General features: G+C 31.2%; 2 protein-coding genes across 10 annotated transcripts in view; both read right to left on the reverse strand.

The window, feature by feature from the left end:
- Positions 1 to 5,123: 5,123 nt before the first annotated feature.
- LOC132936551 (facilitated trehalose transporter Tret1-like) lies at positions 5,124 to 7,006 on the reverse strand. Its single transcript, XM_061003292.1, has one exon. The coding sequence runs from the start codon at positions 7,004 to 7,006 to the stop codon at positions 5,663 to 5,665; it is 1,344 nt and encodes a 447-aa protein (XP_060859275.1). The 3' UTR covers positions 5,124 to 5,662.
- A 4,628-nt stretch (positions 7,007 to 11,634) lies between these two features.
- LOC132937436 (probable phospholipid-transporting ATPase IA) overlaps positions 11,635 to 20,492 on the reverse strand; it is a 35,647-nt gene continuing 26,789 nt past the window's right edge. For 8 of the 9 annotated variants that reach the window (XM_061004257.1, XM_061004262.1, XM_061004254.1 and 5 more), the window contains 20 exons: positions 20,286 to 20,384; positions 20,039 to 20,199; positions 19,751 to 19,948; positions 19,414 to 19,691; positions 19,235 to 19,344; positions 19,077 to 19,172; positions 18,900 to 19,016; positions 18,705 to 18,831; positions 18,444 to 18,640; positions 18,093 to 18,377; positions 17,879 to 18,031; positions 17,618 to 17,818; positions 17,394 to 17,552; positions 17,128 to 17,313; positions 16,798 to 17,055; positions 16,609 to 16,727; positions 15,881 to 16,015; positions 15,710 to 15,805; positions 15,194 to 15,285; positions 11,635 to 15,053 (listed from right to left, as the gene is read on the reverse strand). In XM_061004257.1, the coding sequence (XP_060860240.1) occupies positions 14,956 to 15,053; positions 15,194 to 15,285; positions 15,710 to 15,805; positions 15,881 to 16,015; positions 16,609 to 16,727; positions 16,798 to 17,055; positions 17,128 to 17,313; positions 17,394 to 17,552; positions 17,618 to 17,818; positions 17,879 to 18,031; positions 18,093 to 18,377; positions 18,444 to 18,640; positions 18,705 to 18,831; positions 18,900 to 19,016; positions 19,077 to 19,172; positions 19,235 to 19,344; positions 19,414 to 19,691; positions 19,751 to 19,948; positions 20,039 to 20,199; positions 20,286 to 20,384 (3,165 nt within the window). In that variant the 3' untranslated portion in view covers positions 11,635 to 14,955. The remainder of the gene's footprint in view (positions 15,054 to 15,193; positions 15,286 to 15,709; positions 15,806 to 15,880; positions 16,016 to 16,608; positions 16,728 to 16,797; positions 17,056 to 17,127; positions 17,314 to 17,393; positions 17,553 to 17,617; positions 17,819 to 17,878; positions 18,032 to 18,092; positions 18,378 to 18,443; positions 18,641 to 18,704; positions 18,832 to 18,899; positions 19,017 to 19,076; positions 19,173 to 19,234; positions 19,345 to 19,413; positions 19,692 to 19,750; positions 19,949 to 20,038; positions 20,200 to 20,285; positions 20,385 to 20,492) is intronic. The other variant, XM_061004263.1, reaches the window with a different exon arrangement.

Raw genomic sequence — 20,492 nt, forward strand, 5'->3', positions numbered from 1 at the left:
GAGCGGAGACAGTTTGTCAATGTGGATATTTTATATTATGTTTATACCTATACCTATTGTTATTTCTTATTATTAATACGGTAGCTGGTAAGTAGAATTAATATTATAAAATTACAACAAAATAACTAAAAAAGTTATTCTTGGTTATTTATAATGTAATTTCGTCTAAATTTAAAAAAACTAAAAAAAACTGCGTTTTTATCTTTTTAAGATTTTTTGGTTACAGAATAACCTACTTACATGGAACCTTGATTTAAATTTTCAACCTTTAACCAAAAGTTAAACATTGAACAAAAGTTCAAACATTTTATAACATGTTATAAAATACATAGTACAAAGTACATATTATATTTTGATACATGTTGTCAAAAATTGAATTTTAAATGCTTATAAAAAAAATTGTGTCTGTATTTTTAATATTTTCAAGTAGGTACTATTGTAACAATATATCAGGAGCCTTGTATTGATTTTTCACGCTTTGATACCTAAAATGTATCTACAAAATAGATTTTGTTATTTAGTTGTGATTCATAAACGAATAAAGATACATAATATTAATTACTAATTACTACTTAAGTAATGTTCACTAAATATTTATATTGATATTTTCTAAAATTGGAATAATTGTATAAATATCTATTTTTACTCTGTTTGAGCTTTTTATAGACATTTGAAATTATCAACTTTAATTACTTTATTTTCTATACAATTTGATAAAATTTGAATTTTTAGTTTAGAAGGTTTCTTGTATGTTTTTCATAATGTAATTAAAAAAAATAGATTTAAATGAGGTATATTATTACAATTTCTTTATAAGATCTTAATACATTAAAGTCAAATTTTGAAGAATTTGATCAAAATCATGACTTTTTATAAATTATTTTGTACGTAGGTGGTTAAAAATAGCCAATATATACAACGTACACGGTTATTACTTATTAGCCATTACTTATACTAAAATTGTCTATAACTACAATATTATGTTTTTTAAATAGGTATTATATAGGGTGGTATATACCACGAATCTCTTCACACCATTCTACATCGGTTCCAGTTCATCGGTATTGACTATTGACATGTTATAATATTATATAATTTAAATGTTAAGTTAATTACAATAATGTACATATACATTTAATATTTAATGATCCACACAATCCACCTCATTTTGATTATTGTATCTGCATGTGTTTTAGATAAGATTGTGAATATAATTAAATATATAAATAAAACCATTTAAAATTTTCCGTAATTTTTTTTTTAAGAAGGGCCTTGCTGACTCACATATTTAGCAATATTATGGCCTTCAGAATACCGATTCCGCATATTCGGCAATTTCCCTATATCGAATCCAACTGCAATTTTACGAATTAGGTGTAAAGCTTAATATAAACAGGTAAACCATATTATGTCCACGTTATTCGTAATATTATAACACACGCATCCCAATCGGATCCTCTTGCCAGACAAAATAGAGGTTCTTGGCAATGGTATATCAACATTATGTTTTAATTTTGAGATCTATAATATTTTTTTGGTTTTATATTTATTAAGGTCAACAATTGTGTTTTGTAACAAAGAGTAAACGTATATTTATTAAATGTGATTAGGTACTATATTTAATAGTAATATTTTATTTTGAATATTTTTCAATTATACCTACCTAGAATCTGTAGATACGGCGGTATAGGTACCTACATACCCACACTAAAAACAACCATTTCGAATACTCATAAAAATTATTTGCGCGAAATGTTAGCCAAATCGTAAGTAATCAACTCGAGTCACGAAATCATTGAAGTCTTTCTGTCTTTTTTACTCATCACACAAAATTTACTTTTTAAAATATTTTCAATACGCAGGACACAAAATGATAATGCACAATACACACATTGTTTAAACCGTACACACACAACACATTTATACACTGTAAACATGTAATGTTTTTATATTTAGAGAAAACTAGCCTTCGTTTTTTACGCCTACTCCGAGTATTTTAGGACGGAGTTGCCTACATTGTCGCCTTTCAGTTATCTGCGTCACTGACACGCTGTGGCAGCGAGTATGGCTATATAATGCCCGACGGCCAACACCGACAATGTTATTTTTAGTGGGTATAAAATATGTTTATAAAATCGAAATATTACGTGTGTCATCATTGTATGTAGAATTTACAGAATATATAAGTAAAAACTACAAATGTAAAATAGACAAGTCACAAACGAGTAACGACTACCTATCACAAATTATGTATTTTTTTCCAACTATATGGTAGGTACTAGGTATATATAGGTGACAGGTGTAATATCAGTGTTTATAGTACGTATATCATATTGTGTATATAATATATATATATTAGCACAAGTACTTGTATGATAATTTACAATAGTTTAAATATCAGAATAATATTTAATATGATGCAGAGCAGTAGAGCACTATAATTTGTTTTCTCTCTCTCTGACCGAGTCTGGCCCACGTGCAACATGGCAAATTTGCGATCAAAGTAACCATTCCTGTTTTGTTAGCTTTAATATTAGAGTGAATTGCCTATCATCAAACTTAAAGTTAAGTAGGTACCTATAATATCTATCTACATATTTATCTGTGTTTGCTTAAAAATTGAAATATTGTAAAAAACCAAAGAGCCTAGAATCACAAGATAATGTTCTTAACTTGAAGAGTAAGTAGGTAGGTATACCACATATTCATAGATATGTTTGTGAAAATCGTTTTCCGTGAAAAATAACCACTTGGGAAGGTAGATATAAATCATTGTATTTGTATAGTACGTACCCATACAATGTATACGAAAGAATGATTATTAACGAGACGAGCGATTTTAGTTTCATATGCTCATGAAAAATATAATTTTGACCAACGATCATGATGTATTTTCAATTTTTTTTTAACTTTATAAGATCAAGTTATGAGGAACCTTCTACATATTTACTAAGCTTTTTGATCAATTTAGGATTGAAAATACGTATAGGAAAAACTTAGGTCGATCAACGTATAGATAATATCATTCGAGGCTTAAGTACAACATAGATATTGATACCGATACACATTAAAAAATTAAATAGAAAAAAAGGTGGGTAAGTGGATGTCGCTCTGCTGTACAGTAGATTACATGTGGGTCACTGTAATGGATGGTGTTAAATTTGAATTCAATGATATAATATCATTGTATAAGAAAAACGATTCTGAGCGAAAATGGTCAGTCAGCCTATGATATTACCAAGTATATTTGATGATATTATTGTGAATAAAGTAATTTATATATAACCTATTTATGTGGAGCTTTGTTTTAAATTTTCCATGCTTTTTATTATCTATGAAAGTTGAACATTTTATAAATTTTTAACTACAAAATAATTATTAAATTTTAAATTTGATAAATTTTAAACATTTAAACTTTAAATGCTTATAAAAAAAATTGTGCTTTTTAATATTTTTTCAACTGCGATTAGAACGATATACAGGAGTCTTATATTAAATGTTCACGCTTTTTTACCCAACAAATAAAATGTTATAGAAAATAAAACTAAACAAGTTGAAAACTGACAGTGTTCTTAAACAGCTCAAAAAGAGTCAAATTATTTCTAAAATTGTATCCTGTATAGAAAATGCTAATACAAACATTCAGTGAAATTTTCAAGTATCTACAGTCATACGTTTTTTAATTACAACAAAATAAGAAAATCTACATGAGAAATCGAGTGAATATCAAATGTGTAAAAATATGAATTTCAAACGCTCATAAAAATTTAATTTGACTTTCTTGTAGACATTTTTTTTTTGATAAAGGTAGAATAACTTATGGATAATCTTGTATTACATTTTCAAATCTTAGATTTAAAAATAAAAATTTTTATGAATTCTCAATTCAAAATAATTTGCTAATTTTCTCGTGATTTTTTCGTATTTTGTCAATATTTGAACTTTAAATGCTTATAAATAAAAACTATGACTAAGGATTTTTAATATTTTTCAAATGTCATTGAAACAATATAGTAGGAGCCTTGTATTAAATTTTCAAGCTTTTTTACCCAACAAATACAATTTTATTGATGTTTGTAGAAAAAAAAACTTAGTAATTTTTTATGTTATTTTTTTATGGACTATGAGATTTTTCAAGCGAAACAAATTGGTTTTCGATATAGGTATTTTAAAATGTTAACCTCTCCCCCCCTCCTCACTACAGTAAATACTACTAGATTCCTGCCTATATATATGGTTATTATAATTATAAAAGTGAACAACTATCATTAATTTACTTATAAAAATTGACAAGTTCCACATTGCCAAATAACTATGCTGACTGTCAAACACGCATATCCACATTATGTGTTTTATATACAAAACTATTTAAATATGATTATCACGTTTTGTTTTTGTATACGATAACATTAGAATTTTTAATTCTAATGTTGAATAAAACATCTGGATTACTAGCAATATTCTATCTTTAAAACTCTCTACATTTCCTTGCACAGGCCGCTTCAAAGACATACAAGTATAAGAAATTGCCTTGCATGTAGGTTAGGTTAGGTTGGTAACTTATAATATTAATAAATACAAACAATACATACAAATATCATAGGTACCTGTAAGTAGTTCCGTATATTTTTTTTATAATCGAATAATTTATATGTTCATTCGAAACCATTAAACATGGTAAAAATATGATCAAATTAATTAAATACAAATTATGAGTGCAACTAAATTAAACTTTGTGGAAAACAAAACGTTATTATAATTTAGACATATTGACATATTCAGTCCAATGTATGTTTCTAACTTAAATATTTAAATAAAATATTGACTAACTAAAAATTCAAAATAAATATTGTGGTAATAATCCTTATCGTATAGCTGGTACCTACCTAAACTTATTAAAACGAATAGTTACATATTAATATATTATAATTTATAGCAGACAACAAGAATAAAAATAAATCTTATTACCAATATATTAATGTAACGAGGTTATTTAAGAATTATTTATTATAAAATATAAAAATATATTATGTTTTAAAGAAAAATACATGCTTGTCTAACTATCTAAGTATAAGTATTTCATAACATAACCAACATAAAGATATAAATAGTTGTATATAATATGTAACGCTTGTTGTAGATTACCTACGTTATTTTCGAAAGAATAACCTCAAAAGATATTTATCGAACAACGAAAAAGACATTGTGTTTTAAATTAACTCATCGCGTGACTTGGTGAGATCATTTCTTGGTAATTTAGATTATTTATCCTCGAGAAATGATCAATAGTGTTTAACCTGTACAATTTTTTTGAGTGAAAATTCATTGAATACTACGATTGGTAGTGATTTCATCCTATATGGGTCGAATAGGTACAAGATTATACAAGTACAGAAACGTATAGCTACAAATACTATTTTCGGACTTTGTCTTTGATTTTGAGTACTAAATTGATTTAGCAAGAAACATGTAGGAGTTCAATTTAACGAGTGACACGATGACGTGTTTCGGATGGCCCAGCACGCAAATGTGACACGAGCTGCTCACAGACAACGTTCACGGCGGTGATGGTTGTAAGGGGTGGGTGAGGGTTCGCGACTGATGTGATGTTCGGCGCGAATGAGGGGTGAACAAATAAATAGCTTACGACGGACAGGAATCGTCATGAATGTGCACCGGGGCTGGGCAGTTTGCTCTTGTCTTCGTTTTCAGATGACGAAGAGCTGTTATAGTCGTCGAGGTGATCTTGGATGGCGGACAGCGACATGCCTTTGGTCTCAAACAGGAACAGGTACGCGAGTATGGCCCACGCGGCGTTGACGACGCAGAACACGAAGAACATGGTGTGCACGCCGAACGCGTCGCTGATGGGCAGGTACGATTTGTTGATGATGAACGAGCCCAGCGATGAGACGAGGGACACCACGGTGACGGCGTGCGACTTGACGTTGGCCGGGAACATCTCACCGACCAGCGCGCCAGGCACGATACCGGCGCCCATCGAATAGGCCATAGAGAATAGGAAGACGCACACTGATGGGCCCCAGTTATCGGGCCGGTCATCGATGTACAGCAGGCAGAGGGCATATGCGGCCGTTATGGCGGCCAAGGCCAGATGCGAGCCAAGGGTCAGCGGCCGGCGGCCGTAAAGGTCAATGAGCGGTACCGCGATCACGGAACACGTCAGCCGGACGACGGCAAACACGATAGTCACGTTTTCGGGCCGGACGGGACCGTGTGTGGGCATCGTGGTAGTCGAATAGGCCAACACGCAGCCGACGCCACCAGCGCGCTGTGCAAAACATGCTCCGGCCACCAGCAGCACCGCGGCCCGGTTGCCATCGTCAGTAAACAGCTCGCGATACGTTCCAGGTTCGCGCATGTCATCCTGCACGGCCAACATTATCTGGTTGAGACGGCGGTTGTTGTCGGCGGTCGTGGACCGCGGCCGGTACCAACGGAGCGCTATCCTCGCGTCGTCCATCCGACTCTTGGACAACAGGTAGTGCGGCGTCTCGGGCACACGGATGACGGCCGCTAGGAACGCCAGCCCGATGATCAGCGAACACCCGTTCATAACTACATACGGGACCCGCGGCCCTAAGGATAGGGCGGCGAGCATGCCTAGTGAGTCGGACAAGACCACGATCACGTTGAGACGGCCGCGCGCCTGGTCGGCTGATATTTCGGCCATGAAGCCGGGCACGGAGGCGTACAACACAGCCTTGCAGAAGCCAGCCAACGACCGGGCCGCAAATACGGCCCACCGGCTAGGCGCGAACAGAACCCCAAACGACGCGACCAGGGCCACTCCCACGGACAACAGACACCCCTTTCGGCCGGCGTGTTCGGCCAACAAACTGGCCGGCCACGCACTCACCAGGTTGGCCAGGTCAAACGACGCCACGGCCCAAGAGTGGTCTTCCCGGCTCAGCCACTCAGCCGGAGTGTCGGCTTCAACCCCCTTCGTCAGCGCCCACGATGGCCACCCGGCCCACAGGCCCATCAAGACCTCGCTCGCTGACACTATTATAAATAATATTACAATATTATACACGAAAATGAAAACATTGGTCATTACTCATTATCATATTGATATTATTTAATATTTATTACTGGTGCCTACTAAATGGTGCTATGTAGGTAGATAGATACTTATTATAGTTATTGGATTTAGAGGTGTGAAATGTTTTCATGTCTTTACGCTACTTTGTAGGTAAAATTTTTTTTCATGATTTGATATATATTGCTGCTAGTGCATGTGATATACTGAATTTTAGTTTGCACGTTCTTGCATGCTCTGGGTTACAAACTGAACATTTTTTTCAATTTTTTTGGTTTAAGCATATTTTTGTAATTTTTACATAGGTACCTACTTTAGAGTTTATTATCGAAGATTAGATCTAACATTTTATTGTTTGCTTACAAAATATATTTGCGGGTAGGCACCTATTTGTATATTTGAATTTTAAATAGATATTTATTTAAAACAGTTTTTATAATTAGGTCTTCCTTGATTTTCTTGTTTTATTTGAAAAATAATTATTTTTTATTTTTTACTATAGGGTTTTGCATATTATAAGATTTTTAGTGCATAGGTACCTACTTTTTGCCAATTTTCAGCACATTAAATTCGCAGATTTGATTAGTTGAAGTCGGACTGGGTACATGGCTCAAACGAACTATGCACGTAAAAATCAAAAAAAAACGTTTAAAAATCGATTTAATTAATTTAACAAAAGATTTTGACGTAAAACCTTTATACTTAGATACTATAAAAAATAAAATAAAAGTAAAAAAAATCTTAATTTGTTCAGGAAATTATGAATTTATTTACTTGACTATCAATACGACTTCCGAGACTTATCTATATTATTGTTTAGCGTTTTTGGGAAAACGTATACGAAACTTATTCGATTGTCTTATTATAATCATACCAGTAATGACCGCATAAACTAATCGTTTTCGACTCATGATGATGATGAATTTTGACGAACTTGTCTGATCAGGTATTTAAATTGATACTTAAAATAAAAAAAAAAAAACGTAGATGCTGTTATTTTTTTGTTTAGAATTTATTTCAACTCATAACCCGAGTAACACTAACACATATTGTTATATTGTTTGCACAATATTTCAATGAGCTAAATATAAAAAAAACAACTTTAACTTATAGGTTATAAGTTAACCTATATACGTGGCCGGAGAACGATAGTAGCCTTAATACGATATTAGTTATCCAGGGAAGAATTCCTATTCCTTATAGATAAGTTTTCCGTAGCTGGGGGGGGGGGGTCAGCACTCATACAAGATGTTGTTATAAATAAAAAGACACGATTGTTTTACAAACCTAGAGTAGTTTTTAATATATTTTATTATTTTAATACTTTACTGTTGGTCTATCGGAAGGATGGAAGATGGCTGTTAATAATAATTATTGTACGTTTGTACCTACTACCTATATTTGAGTTTGTTTGTGTTGATGGTGACTATCGATTGTCGAACTGACTACCATGTGTCATTTTAATAGGACGCCAAACCCTCATATCTCACAAACGTACAACACAGCAAATTTAACGTTAAAAATAATCCATTTTACTCTTATTATTTTAAAAATTTAAGTGAATTTACCTATGATAAAATGTAAATTTTAGATTATTATCTAGTGGGCATCTTATTATTTTTAAGTAGTTTATATTATGTTCATTTTCAAATGTACAGTTTTAAAAAGGTCATAACTTGCTTCTTTATAAAATTATCAATAAAAGCCTCTAAGATGCCCTGCAGGATAATCGTACCTTTAAATTTTATAACAGGTCAATTCACTCTAATTTTAGAATTTACAGAGAAAAATGTATTGTTGTGAACTTAAAATTTTCCATGTTGTATGTTTGTAAGGCGGAGATAAAAAAATATTATAAAAAAATAGATATGGTTCGTATACCTCCTACCTACTTGTTATAATATGAGCACATATAATACAAAATACATCCTGCTGAAATAAATAAAATATTTAACAACTTTTTATTTATAAAAAGTTATTGACAACAGTAACAACTTAATAAATTATACAAGGCAAATATTTTTAACATTAGGTATTATTATGCCCAATCTAAAACTTTCATCTTCTTAGGAGATTTTTCAATAAAAGCAGTCAGTATTATTGCGAGTGAATACCTATATATCGTACAACAGTGTAGTATAAAATGTCTCTAACTTGGACGGCTTGCACTGTTGCAATCGACATGTATGGTTACCGACAAGGTGTATTGATACACCTGTTACCGAGTACCTAACTGACGACTATCATAGATATGTAGGTACAATAATTATACATATTCGTTTATTGTACACAAGATTTTCTGTGATGATTATCATTATTTTACCTACCATGAAAAGATAGTTTATAGTGTTCATACTTACCTTTATAGTTTATACTATCTAATATCTATGCTATCTACACATTATATACCTATTGCCTACTATATAGCTTACATATTGACTGGCCCAGCCTTGCTTATAACTTATAAGCATATTATTTTGAAGGGTATAAAAACATAATATAATAAGCCAACAGTACTCCTAAATGGATATATACCTATTAATTTTCATGTTAGAAATTAATTAATTTAGAATGTAATACAAATAATAATATTAAACTTAGGTAGGTACCTACCTAAATAATTTTATGAATCTATATGTACTATTTTATTATGTATTACATAGGAACGTAAATAAATAATAATACCTATCTTTAGTTGACTTATTGTTTTTTCTGATTGTCATAGGTATTGATTTGTATTGCTATAAATTCTATAGTATAAAATATTTAAATATAGATACATTACCTATACAACATCGCGGTGATGTACCTATACAGTTCATTGGATAAAATATAGATACATTACCTATACAACATCATGGTGATGTACCTATACACCTATACAGTTCATTGGTTTTCTATAAAGAACACAAAAAAAGAAAACTCATCAATATCAATCAATTGCTGTCTAGATTCGATTATGATACATTTATGTAACAAAGTTTGACTTATAAAGTGTATTTTGTTAGTACACCTTATGTCTTTATGCCTATAATTAGTATACCTAGTCTGTACTCTGTAGACATAAAATGCATGGTTAAACTGTAAACTGTACCTATAAAGTAAAAATATGTACCTATATGGTAACTAAATATTTGTTTTGATTTATTTTATTATAAATCGCACAATTTAACTAGAAACTGTCATCTACGTTGCCTACATGGCTATAAAGTATGGGTACCTAATATACGATATAGGTTCCCACCTGTGCATCTACTTACAAAGACCTGAATCCACCCAAATCAGAAATAGAAAACAAACGTGAAAAATCTAAAGCTTTATATTATACATTTAAAACGTGATTAAAACTTTAGATATTTGATGACACGTTAGCTCTTACAAATCTATAAAATACCTACATAAAAATCACCACCTAATCATACTTATCTACTGTAGATACCTGCAGCTATTTGAATAAAAACACTTTCATTTAAAACAAATGTTAATATTAATTAGGGCACGAATTACGAATAACAGTGTTTTTCCTTCGAGTTTGTTGTACAATAATTAGAAGTCTAATTGAATGCAATTATTATAGTTGAAACTTAATGAATAGGTACTATTTACTAGGTAGGTAGGTAGGTAGGTAAGTAGGTAGGTACCATTCTACAACAAGTTATAAGTTTGTTATGCCACGATACCACTAGCTGTGTATACATATTATTATAATTTTGTAGACATTACAATGAACGGATATTCTTTACTACCTATGTTATATTATTACTTTTTTATTACGGTACCGTCAAACTTGTTGTGGTTACGAGCAGTTTTAAAGTTTGATTAGAAATTACAGAAACGAATAATAAATTATAGGTTATCTTACCTTGTTACAAGAAACCAGGGTCTCAATAATTAGTTTTATAAGGATATATCAAATTTATTAAATACACCTTTCATAATTTTTAGTTTATATTTCATTTTTGTGACTGCCCAAATTTACACAAGTTTTTTTAGTCGGTGACCGATTATCCAGTTATAAAATTGTACCTATTGCATGAAATACGAACTCTGATACTTCACTCTGTGTACTGTGCCGTAAGAAAGAATTTAATAATGGAAAGAGGGGGAGTTAGAGTTCATCAAAGTAAAAAAAAAAACTTACTTCAAAATTCCCCTGTCTCCTACTATGTATCTACTATATTATATAGTCATATAGATAAACTGTTACAATACGATTACCTATATTACACGTAGCTACAACTAAGTACTAAGGTTTCTAACTGAATTACCTAATTTTATTATGTTGTGACTTTGAGAGAATATTTGTATAAATATTATAACATGCAATTAAAGCATGACAAATAAAATCTGTTTTTTTTTATCCAAGTTTACCAGTTTGACGGTTTTACAGTTAAACAGTTTTTTTTTTTTTTAACTTTTTGGGGAGTTAGCAATGATATAGCATATTATATTATTGGCACGATGCGGGCGAAAAATTAACAGACTGTGACAAATTTAACACAACTTGACAATTGACAATTATATTTATCTAAAAAAACATCATTTTGTATATATAATAATATGTTAGGTACTACGGTATAAAGTAAATATATTTTATAATATTAAAATAAAAATATATATTATATGTATAGGTAATATAGCTATAAAAAACTATTAAATTGCCCTGATATTTCAGATAACACACGAGATATACAAATGACAATATACAATGAACAATATTGTGATGAAAATAAAACTCGTGTTTCATACTAAATCGTTAACGGTTCCACAGATCAGTTTAGTGAAAGTAGCTATCACATTGTTGTTTAACAATTTATAAAAACACATTTATTAACATATAGGTATTGAATCATACGATAATATCCTTGTATGTAAATATATATAATTAGGTAATCGCTTAATCAATTTGACGTTAAAAAATAAACAAACAATAAAAAAAATAATGAACGCGCCCTATAAGTCATCGTTTACCTCCTTAATTCAACAGGTGTAGAATACAATATATTATTAGGTAGGTAGATACCTTGATGTATATCTGCACACTGGACGAAACGCGCATGTCCCACTATAATCCACTCAACCGAACAAAAGAAATTTCGCGTTTGATGTGAACATTTGAAATATAATATAACTATGTCCGTTGCGAAATGGTAAATGGTGATGCACAATTTTCTGTAACGTTTCTACCAAGGTCTTACCTACATAATACGTTTGCATTCGTGTCGTAGAGTGCTCTCTGTCTGCAATACTTAGGTATCGTTTACCTGTTTGATACTTGCATGGTACAGTTACAGAGGGTCAAGGACAAAACGAAAAACGGACTTCATTACGATTATATAGTTTAAAATGTATAAAATGCATAACTGAGCCTTCGAGTAACAATCCGTGTATTATATTATAGGACATGCGGCGTTCTATGTACGATGTGACGTGTTCAAATCCCGAAATTTGTACACATATTACCTACCTATATTATAAAATGTGTAGGCAGTATATATTTACATTAACATATTATTTTAACATTATTTTTTTAGTATAAATTAGTGGGTACGAAAGTACGATTCTTATGAATGTCTAAGTATTGTACACACACGTGCGCTATAGGATACGGGAAACGCACAATAATAGGTGTAACAAAATAGGTATAAACATATTATAGTTATAGGCAAGTATAAAAATATTATTATCGACAAGTCTCATTATAGAAGGGATAAGTGACGAGCTCGCGTCTATGTCAGACAGTTGGCGACGACACTGAGGCACGGTTTCCGACTTTACGATGATGGATTGTGCGCTCTTCCATGCCGTGAGAAAATTACGATTAGCAGACCGAACGAGCACTCCTCGCGTATCTCTCGGGAGTCGGAGGAGATAATAATATGGTTCCATGTACGACAACAACTCTACTACTACTCTAAATCCCCCCACCCACAGGGTCAAGTGTCGATTAGCGAATTTTGTACGATTCGTTTCAGGCTGTCTGAGGTTTTAAAGGTCGACGAGTTTATTGAAAACAATAATAATAATAATAATGAAGATTAAATCAAATTGAAACTGACAATAATTAATTATGAATATAATATTATAATCAACAGAAGAGTGACCAGAAAAAAATCTGTTTTTTGATACAAACAAAAATATTCGTCCCGATAAACTGGTGGCTTGTCATCCTATTCATAGAGCAGTACATAGACACAACTGTAGAAAATACTAGAAAAATTCAAGAATGAGCACAGCCTCCGAGAACGGAAGAATTTTTGAGTAATCTTAAAAAGTGTTGTGTGTATTACATTTTTGGCAAATGTATGATATTTTAATATTTTTGGAAGCAACTAAGCAACTATGGGGCATAAAAACAATATCCACTGGACAATTATTGGACAAGGTTGAGCTGTGTTGTTTAATACATATTATCATTGATTATACATAGTATACTATATTACTATGTATAATCAATGATATTATATTATACACGAATGGTGATAATAATATAATATTATGATGCTCAAAAACCTATTATATCATGGACCGCACATCTGTACACGTTAGTCATTTTCAAGACTCAAGCTTCAACTATTGCTAGGCAAAATATCACAAAATAATAAGTTAAGAAATAAAATAAACATTAATTTCAACTTAATTATTGTTTGACTAGATATTGCTTTAAAAACATAAAAACTAAGATTTTTCTACGATAGTTTACACTTGAGTTTTGAAGTCCACTCTAATAAAAAGCTTTACATATTTTCTAGAGATACTTATATGAAAAAGTGTGCAGTCCATTTAATATAATAGATCTACAATCTACAAGTTAGATACTGTATTTGCCATGTACATTGTACCTACAGAAAAAAACTTAGTAACTAGGTAACTTAGTTACAACTAGTAATTAGATTTTCTGTAAATGTTAATATCTTATCCTTAAACTTCTGGGTAGATACTACACTAGATAAAAATACAATGCCATCAAAATATAATATGATCCTTTTCCCCATATATTCATGATTGCTGATTATCAAACAAACATTGAAAAATAAATATGAATAAAATATATTATTATGCAATTTATAAGTCAAAATATGGTGGATGGACACTATTAATTAACTACTTCTAGTATGTGTACCCATAGCAGAGGTATTCAAACTTTTTCATCCTGTTGCTTCTCTGTGTGTTCACAATATTTTGAAAAATGGATACAATATGGACAATATGGATGATAATACCAGTGACTTTAGTACTAGAAATAATACTTAAAATAGTCGCGTGGTGTGTTTTTCGTTATTGTTTCTATAACCGCATTAATGATTATAAATAATATTATTTTATATTAATTATACATGAACTACATTAATTTTAGTTTCCGGTGCTTTGATGCAGCTCTCTTTTGTCAACTCTTGCGACGCCCCAGGACGCCCTTGACACACAGTTTGAATACCTCTGGCTATAAGATTTTTAATTCTTCTCATATAAATTAGCAGTTAATTTTCTTATCTGTATCTAGTGTAGTATATAGCCATCTTTGTTTTTAATTTATTTAGTGACTACTGAATAGTCGATAAATAACTGTAAACAAATGTGAAGGAATTGATCCATGAGATTTGTACCAGATATTTTGATGTACAAATTAAAAATAGCATTATTACGGTGAGCACAATATCCAAATAAAATTTTTATGATGATGATGAGATGATGATGATGATGATAATAATAATAAAAATAATAATAGTAAAGATCAAAACAAAAAGTTATATCGACAGTAATGAAATTAACAATAAAATAATATATGTGACCAGCTAACAGATTGTAAAACTAAGTGCTTGACACGTGGTATTATATGTTTAAGATTATTATTAGTTATTACTAACAGTGGTTTAGCGGCAGTTCACACGCATTTATACGACTTCTGGAGTTGGCGAGCACGTGTTGTACACGCGTATCATATCTGACTGACTGACAGCACCTCCTTCTTCTTGTGAAAAAGCAAAACCATCTAAAAAATAATTTTAATTAACCAATAAACGAACACCACTAGATATTTATCAAACCGGATCATCGAACAAACAAAACTGCGTGCAGAAACCAACTAACGTAAAAACAATAAGTCACAACACCCAGTATTTTGTCACTTACGGTTCATTTCAACTTCCGTGGTCGATTGTAATCGAGATTTGAAATTGAAAACATTTTTTACGTTCTCAAGGAGACGTGCCTTTTCGTTTGTTCTAGAAACAATAAATAAATAACGTGCACACATATTAACATACGTGACTACACTTAAGAACATTTACACAACAAATGAATAATTTACATATTATATTATGTGCTACAGAAAATAAACGATATTGCATGTCACCATAGGTTTTATAGATATCATTCAATCAATATAATATAACATTTAAAATTGTATACAAGATACCATTCAACCAATATCATTTTACATTTCAACTTGTATACAATAGTTCAACAACACAATATATCTACTACAAAATCATTATCATAAAATATTCCTGAATAATATGTAATACTAACTAATTAATAATGACACTTTTTACACGGTATAAAAATTTATTCATCTAATATAAACTGTACATCAAAGGTTATTTCGAAAACACGAAAAATGTTTGTACCATAACAGTTTACACAAACCTATGTCCCGGATTAACAACATTGTTTGTTTCTGGTTTTCGTAATTCGTTTTCCCTTAATGTTTGAACCAGAGTTTTTTTGGTAGTTGTTTGAATTCTGAAAATAAAATAATAGTTGAAAAATAAAGTATACATTGGGTATAATGCCATATTTTAAACCAAATTTACTAACGATAAAACTGCTAAATCCAATCCCATGACAACAGTTACTGAAAACAGCATCAAAATCCAGAAAATTGGTGATGTGAATACCATGACATCCATGCCAGTAAACACAGAACCAATAGGGAATACCTGCCATACGTGACTGAAATAAAGGTAAAAAATCTAAGTATTAATCATAGAAATTTAAGTAATTAAATAAAATATAATTTACATAATTGTATTGGAAAAATATATCAAAAATCGATTATTATCATGATACAATAAATAATATTTCACATTAACTACGCGAATTCATATTTGAAAATCAAAATACTACATGATATTTGAAATAATAAAGTAGTAAACACTTTTTAATTTTAATATAATTAAGGGGACTGCAGTTAGATGTGTACTGTGTAGACGTGTAATATATTATTAAAAAATATATTATATAAAAATATAAAATAGTATTATAATTAAAATGATATTTTTACAATTTAAGTGTTGTATTAAAACTGTTTTTAGAATATTAAAAATATCCATTAAATCTATTAAATTAGAGTACGAACATTTTGTTAAACAATTAGGCTTAAGTTACCACCTTTTGTGTAATAACTGCAGTAACCTAATATCTTAATACATACTAATATGAAATAATATACTTTGCTTATAATACACAATATTAGTGACAATAACAATTATTATAATTAATAATATATTTTTTTTCAATAATTAAATATATTTCAACACTCTTACCTGTAGATGACCAGAAACACGAACCATGCAGCAATTGAACCCCATATAGCAGTATGTACAATATAAGACCATGACTGTATGTGAAGGCCAGCTTTGAGACACACAACAATGACAACATACTAAAATACAAAATATGCAATGTTTAATGTTCATTTTACTGTATTGCAGGAATAATGAAATTTCATTTACTGTGTATATAAAATTTCCCATGAGTAAGTAACCGCCTTCTTTTCCATTAGACCAGACAACTTCATGTTTCAATGCAAACATACAGATCCAGAATAACAGAAACGAGTGAAGTATAGCGTTAAACACCCATATCCAAAATATCCGTACGTTAAATGTGTCTAAAGTCTGTGAATAGAGCTGAGGAAACTTGAGCCTTGTGTTTGCAGTGCACACAATGTCAAATATACCAATTACCAAGGGCGGAGCAGCAGTAAATAGCTATGAACAAAATTAAATGAGAAATTTTAAATAAACATTTTCAATTACGCTTTAAATTTTAAAAACACTTACGACATTATACAGTCCAATTGTCCACCTTTCAAAAATGATTTGACCGGACCAACCGGAATAAATTGCAAACCACAGTTCAATGATGTACAAGCAAATATTTTTGTAGAAACTATACAAAATCAACTTTGACATTCTATTATAATTCCAAGCACCGTGGACAAACAATAATTTCAACAGGAACTTAAACTATAAATTGTTAATGTTATTGTTTAATGATAATATAAAAAAATAAAACAAAATATAATTATAGCTACTATAATTCATACTTGGGCTATAGAATAATCAGATGCGCAAGCAGCCTGTAATCCTTCAACACCCGATATACCAACACCAACATGTGCTTTTTGGATCATTGCCACATCATTTGCTCCATCACCAATTGCTAATGTCACTTGATGTGTATTTAACGTTACTAATTCTACAACCTGTTTCAAGATAAAATAAAATAAAAATTTACAATACTTTTGTGGAATTAACATTTAAAACATACTTCTGCTTTTTGCATAGGTGATACACGGCAGCATATAACAGACTTGCAACTCATACATAGTTCTAAGAAATCCATTTTTAGATCATGGGATAGAGCATGTTTCAATGACTGGCCATCAATTACTAACGTTAAAGGATTATCAGGCTTCCCTACAGCTGGTCCCCGCTCACTCATGTGCTGCCGTAACGATTCTCTAAGTTCCTTTAAATTAAAACAACAATACATTATTATGGTTTAACACTGACTGAATAGTACACTAACATCCAATGTAGGCTCATTGAGTATAATTAAAGGAGTTCCTTGTGTAATCAGATTTGTTGAGAATCCAATATTAATGGCAGTTTCTTGTTTATCTCCAGTCAGTACCCAAACATTGATATCCGCTTTAATCAGAGCTGCAATGGTTTCTGGTACCTTTATCAGAACATATTCATTAGTCACTAATAATCAAATATTTAAATTGCTATGAACTGACTTGATCTTGCAATTTGTCTTCAACGGCTGTCGCCCCGAGCAGAATGAGATTTACTTCAATTAATTTGGCCACCTCATCAATAGCACCCTCGCGATTTGTAAGAACATTACCCGCTTTCAAAAATTCTTCATTCCAATCAGAGTAAGTGTGCTCCGAAAGCTCGGCATAAGCAAAACACAATGTACGATAACCATTATTTGCAAATTCTTCGAGATGCTTTAATGTTATTTCTTTATACTCTTCACCCGCCCTTGAAAGCCGTTCAAAAATAACAGTATCTGCACCCTGAAAACAATTTTGTTTAAATATTTAAAATCAACTACTTATTGTTGAAGTTATCCATAAACTTACTTTACAATAGAGATAAATCTTTTTATCCGGCGCACGCACAATGACGGACATCCGCTTTCTAGCACTGGTAAACTCTATGACAGTCAAAACTTCATATTCCTCGTTGATGCCCAATGCTGAAACAGTGACCGCTCTAGGAGTGCGGGTATGGAACACATAACCAAACAATTGACACCCTTTCAACAATGCTTGCTCATCTAATAATAAAAAAACATGTATATAAAACTATACATTAATAAACAACATAAGCAATTTAAAAACCTGGAGATGACGCATGGTATAACATTTCATCTGAGTCTTTAATTTTCTCCGGAATAACCGTATGACAAACAGACATCATTCTTAAGAATTCTAAAACATAATCTTGTGTTGGATGGTTTTTTGAATTCTGTATAAAAGACAAATCAAATTTTAAAGCAATTTAAACAGCATAAATGAAAAATAACATTTACATACATTTATTAAGGTATCTTGTGAACCTTCTAAGTATAGGACTCCGGCTATTGAACAATGTTTAAATTCCATAACGTTTCTTGTTAACGTACCAGTCTTATCAGAAAAAATATATTTAACCTAAAAAAAATAAGTGATGTAACTTATATTGTTTATTTACAATGCTTAACACAAAATTACCATGCCCAATTCTTCATTTAAATTTGAAGTTCGTGCCATAGCTGGTGTATTACTTCCTTGGTGATACATTTCAATGTCGTTGTTGATAAACAGTGCCTAAGAAACAATTATAAATATAAAATACTAAGTGACTATTAAGTATTCATGATACAACTTACTTGCATAAAGCGTACAACCTCAACAGTCACTTGCAACGAAATGGGAATTAAATTGTTAAATAATATAAAGAATGTGAGTAAATTAAATGCAAATTTGAATGTAACAAAATCTGAAAATAAAAATACAGAAAAAATAATTTTAAATTTTACGAAAACCGGGAGTAAGTTATATTACTTACCATCTACTTGTAAATACCAGTCTTTTGATCCTTTCTGTTTGGTCCAAATAATATTGCAAAACGCGCTTATCAAACACAATGTACACAGCAACAAGAAAAGCATTATAATCTGTGTGTTAACAATTTTGTCTACGGTTGACCTTTTTAGAGGAGCTGAAGTCTGGTTCATCATGAGCTTTGTCTCATGGCCAGTGTAGATAACTACACAACACACCCAAGCGGTGTTACGCAACATAGCACCTCGCAACAGCAGATGGTTGGGACCCAAAGACAATGGACTGAAAATAAAAATTATTACAATGCTGAATACTAAATTACCTACAAAAGTGATACTCACACTCTATCTACCAATTTTAAGCTGCCAGCAAAATCGTAGATCAACCGGTTTGGAAGCTCACACTCAATTACCCCTTTAAAGCGCATGAGATCATTTGCATCGACATAACGTGACGTTTCTGGAAGACCTTGTCGTATTTTGAGATTTGTTTCCCCATCTAGGTTCATTGTTTCAATATAACACATACTTTGTGGTTCGCTAGAAATAAAAATAATACAATAACTAGTGAACCAGTGAACTATAATATGTGTTTGCTTTCACACACATAATGAACATTATGAAACATACCTGGAAGAAAGTATTAGAAGATCTGCGGGGAAGAACGTATTGTTTTGTACTTTAACAATGTCGCCTACGTTTATGAGATCCCATCGTTGTGGCGTCCAAATACCGTTATTTAAGACTTCCACTTTTCGATGGTTGATTTCACGGTCTGCTCTATGTCTTTTCTAATAAAACATACATACAAAAAAAATCAGTAATGACAATAGTTGTGGAGTTATGATTACAATGGATATAATGCGTAAACACTTACAAAGTCTTCAATAATTTCTTTAAGTGCAGAGACTAAAAGAATAAAACATAATGGTACTAATGTTGTGAATCGACCAGTGGGAGACACTTCCGGTATTTGCTGTAATAAAATAAAAAAAAAATACTTGTTTACTAAGTTTTTGTTTGGCTCTTTGGACTAAATACTAAGGACTAATAGTCATTGATATATCACTTAAAGTAGGTAATT

This window comes from Metopolophium dirhodum, chromosome 1 (genome assembly GCF_019925205.1).
Source record: "Metopolophium dirhodum isolate CAU chromosome 1, ASM1992520v1, whole genome shotgun sequence".
Taxonomy (NCBI): Eukaryota; Metazoa; Arthropoda; class Insecta; order Hemiptera; family Aphididae; genus Metopolophium; species Metopolophium dirhodum.